Below are 11167 nucleotides of genomic sequence, written 5' to 3'. Positions count from 1 at the left end.
GTGGGCTGGATCGTTAGGTGTGGGCTCGCGCCTGGGCGGTTGGAAGTCCCCATCAACATCGGCGTCGATTCCATCACCCGGCCCTTCGACGCCTCTTTCCCTCTCTCCTGCAGCTCTCCCAGTCCCATTGCCAACTGAGGGCAAGGAAACAGTTGAACTGAGTAAGAGGACTTCAAGGGAGGCAGAGCTCCCCGAGCCCGCTTCAAAGGTTGCGCGTCTCGACACATCCGCGGCCATCACCCAACCTGGGCCCCACGCTCCTACACAAACTCCTTCTCTCACTCCCCAAGTGGTATGTCGGTTTAAAGCCTCACTAGCTAACATATCGCAGCGTCAAGTTCATCCACCTGCAGTCGACTACGCTGCTGCAATGACGATGGCGGAAGAACGATTGTGGGGAACACGACCTCCGGCGGTTTCCACCCCACCACAAGTGTCGACGCCGCGAATGGGCAACACCATTCACCCCCTCGCTCGCCAACCAGCATATCCCTCCAACCCCGCCGTTGGGCAGGTCCAGCAAGGCATCTCCCCTATCCCTGTTCACCAGGCGCATGCGGGGCAGTCGACCCCTCAAGCGTACCCGACGGTTCGCCTTCAGCCACCCACGCCGATTCAGTCGCTCGACCCCAAGACTCGGATGCAGCCGTCTCCCAACCTTCAGCCTGGGAACCTAGCCCAGCAGGGCCACGGGCTCCACTCGCAACAGGTGATGGCCGCACCTTCCTCATGGGGGCAAGGAACCCATGCCCAACCCCAGATGCCCCCAACCCAGGCGTACCAGCCTCCGCCCCCAGCCTGGCCGCAGCAGATCGTCGGGCCAAGCGGTCAACAGCGGCACCCTCCAGCGCAACCTCAGCTGAAGCAGACTGCAGTGTTGAACCATGTCCAGCAACAGAAAGTGGTGCACCCTCAGCATACACCAGCCTACCAGTTGACCCCAATGGGTAAGACCTCCGAAGCTGCGCTCCTCATGCAAAATCTGGAGGCGGGGAAGCGTCAACAGGAGGAGTGGAACCGTGAACAGGCAGCGCGGAAGCGCGAGCAAATAAAGCGGCAGCATCAATCCCTGGGCCGTGCATCGATTGCCCAGCCGCATCACATCCTCGCCTCCACTCCATCACCACAAGCGAGCTATGCTGGCCCACAGCCACGCCCTCAGGCCGTTCAACCACCCGTCGCTCAGGCAACACAACAGTCGCAACCGCTCCCCATGCCGTCCGCTCGAGGACACACAGGGCCTCCGATGGGAGCTGGGGTTCCTCGTCCTGCAGTTCAGCAACCTCCCAACATCCAACACAGGGGGACAGCTAGGGAAGTGCTTCCCCCTCTGTCAGACCCACGAAGGTTTAACAGCCGTGCTGAGTTGGAGCAGGCAATGGGAGTGCGTTCTTCCCCCGCAGCCAGCACTCCTCCACCCTCGACTTCTGGTGCTCAAGACTACCCCAGTGTGGCTTTGCAGCGTGAAATCCCGCGGCCCGCCTCAAATGTGCCTGCCGAGGAGCCTGACAGCGAGGATAGCGAAGATGAAGTGAACTGGTTTGAACTCCCACCGGTCCCGAACTTTACTGCTCGAGGGTACACTGCTGCCCAGTGGAACCAGGCTATGAGGCGGAAGCCTGAAGATGAGGCCTTAGAGATGGGCGCTTTGAGGAAGCGCATGCAAGAGCAGCTGGGACGCGTGGAGGCAGCAAGCAAAAACGTCTCCCGACGACCCGCGCAGCCGCCCAAGCCCAAGCCGCAACCGAAGGCTGCCACTCGCGCCCCAGCCAAGCCGACAAAGCAAGCGAGCCGGACTTCGAAGCCTTATGAGAGGCCCGAGTCGAGCACCCCAGGGTCCTCTGTGCCCCATGCTCCATCGGCAGTACCCGTGGCCCCGGGAACCTCTCACTCTCAGCCTCGACACGCTCAGCAGGTCATTCCCCCGACCCCCCGAGCGGTTGCCACACCGGTGGCGACCCCTCCGATCCCGAACACCATCCGGCCGCAAGGATACTCGCCGCAAGGATACCCGCAGCAAGGATACCCGCCGCAAGGGCTTCCACAGAACGGGTACCCAAATCACTTGTACGGTCCTCAAGCGCACACGCATCAGGCGACCCAGCCGCGAGTTTCATACGCACCCCAGGCCAGCATGCCTCAACTTTCATATTCACCTCAGGCCGGCACACCTCAAGTGTCCACACCTCACCCACCTCAAGTCAGACTACCTCACCCATCTTCGCCCTATCCGATTCCCACATTAGCCCCTCGAGCCCCAGCGCCCCAAGCCTCTTCGCCGCCACAATACATCCCTGCCGCTCAAGTCACTGTCCAGCGGCCTCAGCCTTTCCCTCACCACCAACTGGCGCCTGCACCACAGGTCTATCATGTCCACGCTCCTTCACCCCGCCGCTACAACGCCTCACCTACCCCACAGACATCGACAGCTCCAACTCCGGGCACTTCGGCGTACCAAACCCCGCCACAGCCGGAGGTCAACCAGGTCAGCGTTACTTTGGAGCCTTCAGCAATCGCAGCTTCCCCCTCGCAGCACGGTCTGCCGCTTGTTCAGGAAGAGCAGATGCTCATGGAGAGCTTTGACTTAAACCTCAACTGGGCGGAATTTGAGGAGTACCTCCGCCAAGAAGCTGAAGGTCCAGCCCATCCACCGGCCGTCGATTCTGAGGCTGAAAACTCGTTCGCTCAGAACGGGGAGGTTTTCGACATCGCAGGCTTGGAGTTCTCTAATCAAGAACCTGCACCGCCAGCCTCTGTCCCGGCCCCGGTCGTCGAGGCAGAGGCTGAAGGGGCGGTCGCTCAGGACGAGCAGAGCTTCGACCTCAAGGACTTCATCGCGTTCTCCGCCGACTTCTCCGCCGACGACGTTAACGCCCCACCCCCGCCTGCAGTTATCGGGACAGAAGCTGGTGCTTTGCTGGAGCCCTTACCTGTCCGACCTGAACATATTGCGTGGATCGATGACGACGATGACGGGGTGTCACCCCTTTCGGCCGAACAATTCGTCTTGAACGTCTTCCAGAGGCGCCCTGCTGGTGTTCCAGGCACCGCGGTTGTCGACGACTCAATCAGCGACACGACTGGTGAGGCTGCAGCAGCGCCACACTTCTCGCGTGTAGACACGTCCGCCTGGACCTTAGAGCAGTGGATGGCGAAGCACGCCGCGCTTACTTTAGAAGTTCAGAGTGGGACTAATCTCCTCCAGCAAGGCGCTTAGAGAACCAATTTGATCCATATGTATTTCCAGCTTCCAGCATCTTGTAGAGTAGATGACATTTGTAGAGATCGTGATAGATGCTGGCCCTATGTCTTTCGCTGTTTTGCCGGTGACCTTTAGTAGTCGCTTTGATTTCATATGCCCCGATTGTTACGGCTCGATGGGACGGAGAGGAGTGGGGTGTGGCCTACGACAACGCCACAATTGAAAAAATCCGCAAAATGAGGCTAAGGGACTGGGGGTCGGTATTACCATCTATATCCCCTCAAGGCAACGTGAGTGTTGCCGTCTGGAAGTGGAGAACACCTCACAAGTGGACGATTGCTGTGTAGAGTTGGTGCAAGCGCCATAAACCAGGGTGGATGCCGGTGGCTGCGCCACAACGTGTAGTCGTCCTCGGGCACCAGGATGCGCACACACCACAAACACACACGCACAGGGAGACGCCGTACCTGTTGGCGTTGGCGGTAAACACACGGATTGGGAGGGAGGACAGAACTGTAGGGGTCCATGTGTAGGATTGGGTGCACAGGTTGAATGAAGACTTGTCGCCCGCCGCCCCTGGGGCATCCTCCCAAGAGTACGGGGAGGAGAGCTACCGTGCACCTAGCCCTCTGGGACACTTAACACTGTCTTGGAAAAGTACACTTGCTTGCAGCACCAGCACCAATGAGCTACAACAACCACAGCCACGAGGAGTGCGTTCAACAGCAGTGCCGTGCTGACTCGCAGAACCACCACCCAGTACCACCAGGGTGCCGCCCCCGGCTGGGTGGACTACCAGTGGGCAGGCCCAGCTCCTGGCTCCCCCATGTCGGATGAGTCGACGGACGACACTGAGTCCGATCAGTACGACAGCGCCTTCACCACCTCGGCGACTGAGGACGAAGCACTGGTGACCCCATACGGCGCCTGGGTCCTACTACCAGAGGAGCACCGCGAGCCCACCGCCAACTTACCTGAGGACGACAGCGACCAGGACGCGCCCAGCTCGGGCGAGCATTCCCCCACCACGACGACCTACGACGCCGATGTGGACAGCGCAGGCGAGCTCACACCGACTGCCGAGCGCGAGGATCCGCTCCACGCTACCAGCGCCGCCGACTGGGCCAACGAGGAGTACGGGTACGGATACCATACCGACCGCAACCCGTACGACTACACCGACGACGGGAGCAGCAGCTACTCGCCCTCTGACATCACGTCGGAGTCGTCCGCCAGCAGCACCTCGGGCTATGCAGGCGACCACTAGGCTGGGGAGCGACGGCAGCCAATGCCAGAGCCATGCACAGACGCATCAGAGAATGTGGCGGTGCTTTTGCTCGAGCGTGAGTGCGAGGGAGCGGGTGCGAGTACGCAAGCCGAATGAGCTGATTGTGTACAGCTTCGACGCTGGTCGTTGTTTGGTTCCAAACTGTAATCCCTGACATGCTTCTTTTCTCTCCATCCTTTACTGCTCCTCGGCCTCCGTTGTCTACACTTCCACTGGCTCCTTTGTACACATCTCAGCCTTGTAATCCTCACCCCGAACACATTCCATGATGCAGAGTGCAGCGAGCTACGAAGAACACACCATGCGGATCGGATTCTCACCCGCACCAGGGCTTGCTGCAGCGCGACTCAAGCCACCGCAACCTGGTGGCGCCTCGTGGCGGCAGGCTTTGTCTGTGCACGCTGTACGGCGCACCACCACTGACCTCATTGTTGAGACAATGGCACTCACCCAGCGGTGCGAGCCAAACAACAACTATCAACTCGACTTCTCCCACCTGCACACGAGTCACCACTCATTGTTGCGACCAACTCCCACAATCAGCATGGGCAGGCGACCAGGAGTACTTAACGCTAGAGTGGGACTCACCACGAGGCCTTTCTATTCCTTGACAGACCGCTCACCCCAGCCTTTGGCCCAACCCCCTTCCAAAATCTCTTCCCAACTACCACCTTGGTCGGGTTAGTAGCCCACCGACCCGACCATGAACCCCCAAGCCCCGACCCCACCCAACTCCCAGTCCCCACCTACGGGTGTCAGACTGCGCCCCCTTCGCCTCCCGGACACTCTCGCCTTCGGAACGTGTCAGCACACCGGCGACAGCATCGACCCCGAGACTTGCGACGAGCCCCTCTGGGAGGGCGACAACCTCGTCGCACAGTGCCCGCTTTGCGACAAGTGCCTGTGTGTCGGCCACAGCCGCTCACACGTCCACCCTTGTGCTTCACTAGCCGCTGTGAGTTGCACGCTCTCCACTGCGTTTCACGCTCTGACACGTTGCCACAGAATGTGGAGCACCTCCGCCATATGGCCGGCTTCGCGGGTGTTGACAAAGTAAGTTGAAAGCAGTTTTGATATTCAGCCACCTAACTATCACTCCAGCACCTTAGCATTGTCAGGAAGGCGGTCCCGTTCATCGTGGCAGCCGGCGCCGCCATCTCGCCGATCCCGGGGCCGAACACCCTCCAGTTCCGTGTGTCCCTCCCCCCCAACCCGTCCGGTTTCGGCGAAACCGCGTTCCAGGAGTGGCGCCAGGACGGCGACAACATCGACATCGATGTTGAGTGGGTTGGTATCGACCGCCACTATGTGGCCCGCCTCCAGAAGAGCATGAGGCACCCCAAGGAGATGGGTGCCCTCATCGCCATGAACGAGGTGGCGGTCCTCGGCCAGCTGTGCGGAACGGGGGTGGGCGCCCTCGTTCCGCGCGTGACCCAGGTCCCGGAGAAGTTTGGTGAGTGACACCCCGCCCCGCTTGACCCCGCTGACCGATAGACACAAACTTCTTCTTCTTCCTGGAGCGCAAGGAGGGGACGCCCCTGGTTCCCGACGACCCCCGGACGATGGGTGTTGTCCCCGCACTGGCCCAGTACTTTATCGACCTGGTCAGCGTGTCGTACAATGGCATCGGCAGTTTCGTCCCCAGCCCTCCGGTTGGCACTGCGGCTTCCTCCCCAAGCGCTCCTCCCTCCGACTCTATCCCATTCAAGTTGGACCCTAACCTCGGCCCGGCCATCCACATCCTCCAAAAGCCTCTACTCTGGGGCTCTTTCGAGCACGATCTGACCAGCGCCGCCAAGTCCCCCAAGGAATTCTACCTCCGCCTCCTCGGGGACCTTAACCGGAGTATCGAGGGCCCCGAGAAAAACGAGCAGTTCTCCTTCTTCCAGGCCGCCAACTATCTCATGAACCTGAAGATAGGCGAGTGGATTGAGGACGACAAGTCGATGGAAGCCTCGGGGGAGTTTTTCGTCATGGCTACGGACAACCAGTTCCTCGTCGAGGGCAACAGCCTGAAGGGGGTGGCTGAGTGGCAGTAGTGAGTGTTCTCCCGCTTAGAGTGGCACCCAGCTAACCAACTCCAGCGCTTTCACCGCTCCTCTGGGACAGGCGTGTGCGCCACTCGTTCTTCGTGATGAGCGAAGGTACCTTCAAGGCCGCAACGAACTGTCCGAGGCAGAGGAGGCGCTCCTTGACAAGTTCAAGGCCAGAAACCGACATGACATCGCCGACGCCGTGAGGTCCGACGCCCGCAAGTTCCAGCGGCTCAACGACGTGATCGGCCGTTGCTTCAGCACACTATGCGTTGAGGACATTTGCGGCCTCATGCGCGCCTTCGACATCGATGACGAGCTGCCGACGAATCTTGGCGACTGGTTTGACGAGCTCGCGGAGCCACACCGGTCACACGATAATCGCCTTGCTGAGCTTTTCAAGTCCGAGAACTATGCCGAGGAGAGGACCAAGGCGCTGGAGGTTCTCCTGGCCAACGACTTCCAGCGCGACGATCTGCTCTCCCACCTTAAAGCTAAAGCCGAGGGCAGGCCAGGCCGTGCGCTGAGCCCCGAGCCGCCAGCCCCCAACGTCCCACTACCCGGCGCCAGCGACTTCGACAAGGCGCTGCTTAGCCTGCCTGGCTTCGCTCCGTCACCCTTCCGCCCCGTGCCTCCCCGCCCTGCCTCACAACCACCCCAGCCGCCTGTCGTACCCAACCCTAGCGGGAGCGAGGGCAGCGGTGAAAGCAGCGACAATGGCAACGGCGACAACAACGGCGGCGCCACCGCGCAGGAGGCCGAGGAGGACGACGACGAGCCCCCCGCCTCGAGATCTCCTCTGCGCGAGTCTTCGCACGATAACGTCCCCCTTCCCCCCGCCTGGGACGCCGATGAGGATGACGAACCGGCCCCTCCACCCACGGGTTTGCCACCGAGCGGGGGCGGCGCGCCGCCTCCTCCCGCCTTCGACGACGGCACCGGCAGCGACGATGACGATGAGGACGGTGACGACGGCCCCAGCCGCGGCGGAGGCGCCATCGCCGTTGTTCGCGACAAGGGCAAGGGCCGCGCCGCCGGCGAGCGGCCCAACGAGGAGCCTCGCGCCGGCCCCTCCCTCCCGCGCGAGGCCACCAACCAGTTCATGGTCCCGCACGAGCTGCACACCCATCGTGACGAGGCGCTGTACCCCGGCATCGAGGACCGCGCGCCCGAATACAACGTGTCGATCACATGGACCGACCAGGCTGGCTCACCAGTGACCGACCGCTCTGAGGGCGAGCAGCGCCGCATCGCCACCGTCGAGGGCATCGACCGCGCCGCCGCCGCCCGCAACGACGGCATCCAGCAGGGCAACCCCGAGGCCACGCGCGGCCGCGCCTCCGCCACGAGGTACTACGTCCAGCCTGAGGGCGCGCCACCCACTCCCCGCCGCTCGTTCTGGAACGAGACGCTGCGTCTCCGCCAGGAGGACGGGAGCTACCGACCCCCCGAGAACGCCCTCACGCGAGGAAACCTCGAGCGCCTGCACCGCGAGCAGGAGCGCGCGCCCCCGCGCACCGTCACGGCCGGCAGCATGAACATGCTCAGCGGCACGCGCCTCACCGGGCGCGACGTGCGCGAGCCCGGCGCGCGCCCCGCGCCCGGCCGCCGCGTGCCCTCGGCGACGGTGGTCCAGCCTGGCCAGTCAGAGCGCGAAGGCCCAACCCGCGGTGGCAGTTCTGCTGTGCGTCGCTCGACCCGCGCCGGCTCGGCGCCGGCAGTAGTCGCGCCGTACCCCGAGCCCTCGCGCGAGCGGACGTCAGCACGATCGCAAGTGCCTGCCACGGGTGTTCAACACGTCTTCCACCCCTTCTTCCACCAGAACCCCGACCACCACCCCAGCCTTCGCGGTCATCGCCGGCGTGGTCCTCGGCATTCATCCGCTCCTCCTGGCCCTGTCGACGCCGATGGGGACGTTATCATGGAGGAGGCCGAGGAGGCGCCCGAGGATGAGAACAAGGAGGAGGATGGCGACGGCCGTGGGCACGACGACGAGGCCGACGACCACGAGCATGACAGAGACGCTGATGGCAACGCTGGCGGCGGCGACCACGCCGACGAGGACGAGGGTAACGACGGCGCCGGAGACCACACTGGCGCCCCCGGCGGCGACGACCCTGACGGCGATGACGACCGCGGTGACGGCGGCGACGGCGGCCACGGTGGCGACGAGCCCACGCCCGACAGCAGCGAGAGCGAGGCGGGCGACGACGACGCGCCGGTCGGCTTCCCGATTCCGCTCACGCCGCCGGTCGACCACCCCGCGCCCGGCCCGACCCCGCTCACGAGCCCGCCATCCTCTCCCGCTCAGCCCGCTCCCCCCGCCGAGGCGGTCGCTCGCGCCACGGCGCCCGCGCCACTGCCTGTCGCCGCTCGCCAGCCGACGGTGATTCGCGCCGTGCAGCCGGCAGCCACACCAGCGCGTCCGCCGCCGGCCGCACCTCCCGCGACATCTCAGCAGGCGCCAGTCGCACCTGGCCCCACGCCAGCTCAGCCGCCGCCGGTCGCACCTCCCGCGCCAACTCCGCAGCCGCCAGTCGCGCCTCCCCCCGTGCCAGCTCAGCAGACGCCACTCGCACCTCGCCCTTCGCCGCCTCAGCAGCCATCAGTCGCGCCCCGCTCCATGCCAGCTCAGCAGCCGCCAGTCGCGCCTCGCCCCACGCCCGCGCCGCAGACCCCAGTCCCAGCTGTGCCGTCCACCCCCGCAGCCGCTCCCCCCGCCCCGGCGCGCCGCGGGTCGTACTGGGGTGCCTATGTGCCCTCCAACCGCAACGCCGGCTCTAGCCAGCCAGCGGCCCCAGCGGCCCCAACGAACCCACAGTACACGGCCGGCCCAGCGCGCCTCGACACGGGCTACGCCGTGCGCACGCAGCCCGTGTTCCAGCCCGCGCCGCCGTTCGGCAGGCGGCCCCCGGCGACGGCGACGAGCGCCGCGCGCGTCGGCACGCCGACGCCGCCGGTGAGCACGCCGCCACCCGACAGCCCGGCCCCGCGCTCGTTCTTCTCCCGCCCCGGCCACCGGACGAACAGCACCGGCTTTGACCGCGAGGCCTCGCGCTCGCGCTCCGCGACGCCGGTCGCTGAGCCGGCGCCGCGCCAGCTCCGCAGCGCGGTCCGCACGCGCACTCAGCCGACCCAGCCTGCTCCCCAGCCCGTCGCCGGCCCGTCACGCCCGACCCGCCAGCGAACCGGCCCGTCGCGCCTCGCCCAGAGCGCCGTCCCGCCTGCGCCTGCGGAGGAGCGCCGCGTCCCAGATGCGTACGCCACCGAGCCCAACGGCGCGCCGCCCAGCGCCGTGGCCAGCCCCAGCACCACCGCCAGCACCTCCGCCGCTACGCTCGACCTCAAGGGCAAGGGTAAGGGTAAGGGCAAGGGCAAGGCCGTTGCTGGCAGCGCGCCCGACCCATCGGGCGGACCCGGCACCACGACGGCGCCAGCGGCCGAGGACGACGGCGACGACCTCAAGCCCGAGCCGCAGCCCGAGCCCGAGCCCGAGCCGCACACCGCCTCTGACGCCGCCGAAGCGCAGGACACTGTCGCTGCGCTACCCGCGCCGGCAGCCCGTGGTGCTCGCGGTGGCCGAGGCCGTGGCCGCGGTCGTGGTCGCGGCACCGCTACGCCTGCCCCCACCAGCCGCGTGACTCGTTCGCGCTCCGCCTCGGCGGCACCGGCCGAGCCCGCAGCGCCGCCCGCGACTGAGCCGGCCCAAGCTGCACAAGGCGTCACGCAGCGCACCTCCGCCCGCCTTCGCGGTCGACAGCCCTCGGCTGCGCCTGCCGACCCCGAGGCTGGCCCCTCCACCGCCGGCCCCTCGACTGCCGCTGGCCCCTCCACCGCCGCGAAGCCCAAGCCCAAGCCCAAGACCGACCCCAAGGGCAAGGGCAAGGCCAAGGCGTCGACCGACGCCGACGAGGGCAAGGTCGAGGAGGCTGCCAAGAAGGCGACCAAGAAGGCCGCCACCAAGAAGAAGGCCGCGCCGAACGGTAAGGGCAAGGGCAAGGGCAAGGGCAAGGCGAAGGCGACAGCCGACGACGATACCGACGACGACGCCGGCGCAGGAGCCAACGCTGAGGCCGGGCCCTCTGGTACTGCGGCAGTCGACACTGACGCCGACGCCGACACAGGAGCCAACGCTGAGGCCGGGCCCTCTGGCACTGCGACGGTCGACTCTGCCCCTACCGAGACAGAGGCTGCCTCCACAGCTGCTCCCGCCGCTGGCACGTCCCAGACCGAGGCCACCGCCGTCGCCGACAACAACGCTCCTGGCCACGCCGCGCCTGGCCCCAGCAGTGCCCGCACCCGCAAGCGCAGCGCCGAGCCCGATAGCGAGGACGAGGACGGCCCCGGCCCTTCGAAGAAGGCCAAGCGGAAGACGAAAGCCCTGCCTAAGCCCAAGGGACCCGACGTGAAGAAGCCGGGACCGAAGTGCGACGACGACCACAAGGGCGGCGGTGGTGGCGGCTTCAGCGGCAGCCTCGAGCGCTGCGCGTATCCGGTACCAACGTGATCAGCTGATCAGTAAACGCCGACCCCAAAGTAAACCAAGAGATCTGTTAATAGATGACCGTTGTGGACCATAGAGACTCGGATAGAGTGCGCTCGGAGTGACAGGTGGCTGGACCACCGTTGCGACCCAGCCGCCGT

The 11167-nt window shown here is 65.2% G+C and overlaps 3 protein-coding genes across 3 annotated transcripts; all 3 read left to right on the top strand.

Moving 5' to 3' along the window:
* Positions 1–2563: 2563 nt before the first annotated feature.
* Positions 2564–3217, top strand: Q8F55_002918 (uncharacterized protein; the record flags this gene model as incomplete). Its single annotated transcript, XM_069351488.1, has 1 exon — positions 2564–3217. The coding sequence occupies one exon, from the start codon at positions 2564–2566 to the stop codon at positions 3215–3217; it is 654 nt and encodes a 217-aa protein (XP_069211874.1).
* A 669-nt stretch (positions 3218–3886) lies between these two features.
* On the top strand, positions 3887–4469 carry Q8F55_002917 (uncharacterized protein; the record flags this gene model as incomplete). The annotated part of the gene is made up of 2 exons (XM_069351487.1): positions 3887–3915; positions 3950–4469. 2 exons carry the CDS (start codon positions 3887–3889, stop codon positions 4467–4469), a joined length of 549 nt encoding a protein of 182 aa, XP_069211873.1.
* A 724-nt stretch (positions 4470–5193) lies between these two features.
* On the top strand, positions 5194–11030 carry Q8F55_002916 (uncharacterized protein; the record flags this gene model as incomplete). Its single annotated transcript, XM_069351486.1, has 5 exons — positions 5194–5445; positions 5496–5543; positions 5592–5943; positions 5985–6528; positions 6575–11030. 5 exons carry the CDS (start codon positions 5194–5196, stop codon positions 11028–11030), a joined length of 5652 nt encoding a protein of 1883 aa, XP_069211872.1.
* Positions 11031–11167: the final 137 nt, after the last annotated feature.

Source organism: Vanrija albida (genome assembly GCF_041260175.1).
Source record: "Vanrija albida strain AlHP1 chromosome Unknown contig_2, whole genome shotgun sequence".
Lineage (NCBI taxonomy): Eukaryota > Fungi > Basidiomycota > Tremellomycetes > Trichosporonales > Trichosporonaceae > Vanrija > Vanrija albida.
Note: the sequence above shows the minus strand (reverse complement) of the source record. Positions and strands in the feature narration are given on the sequence as shown.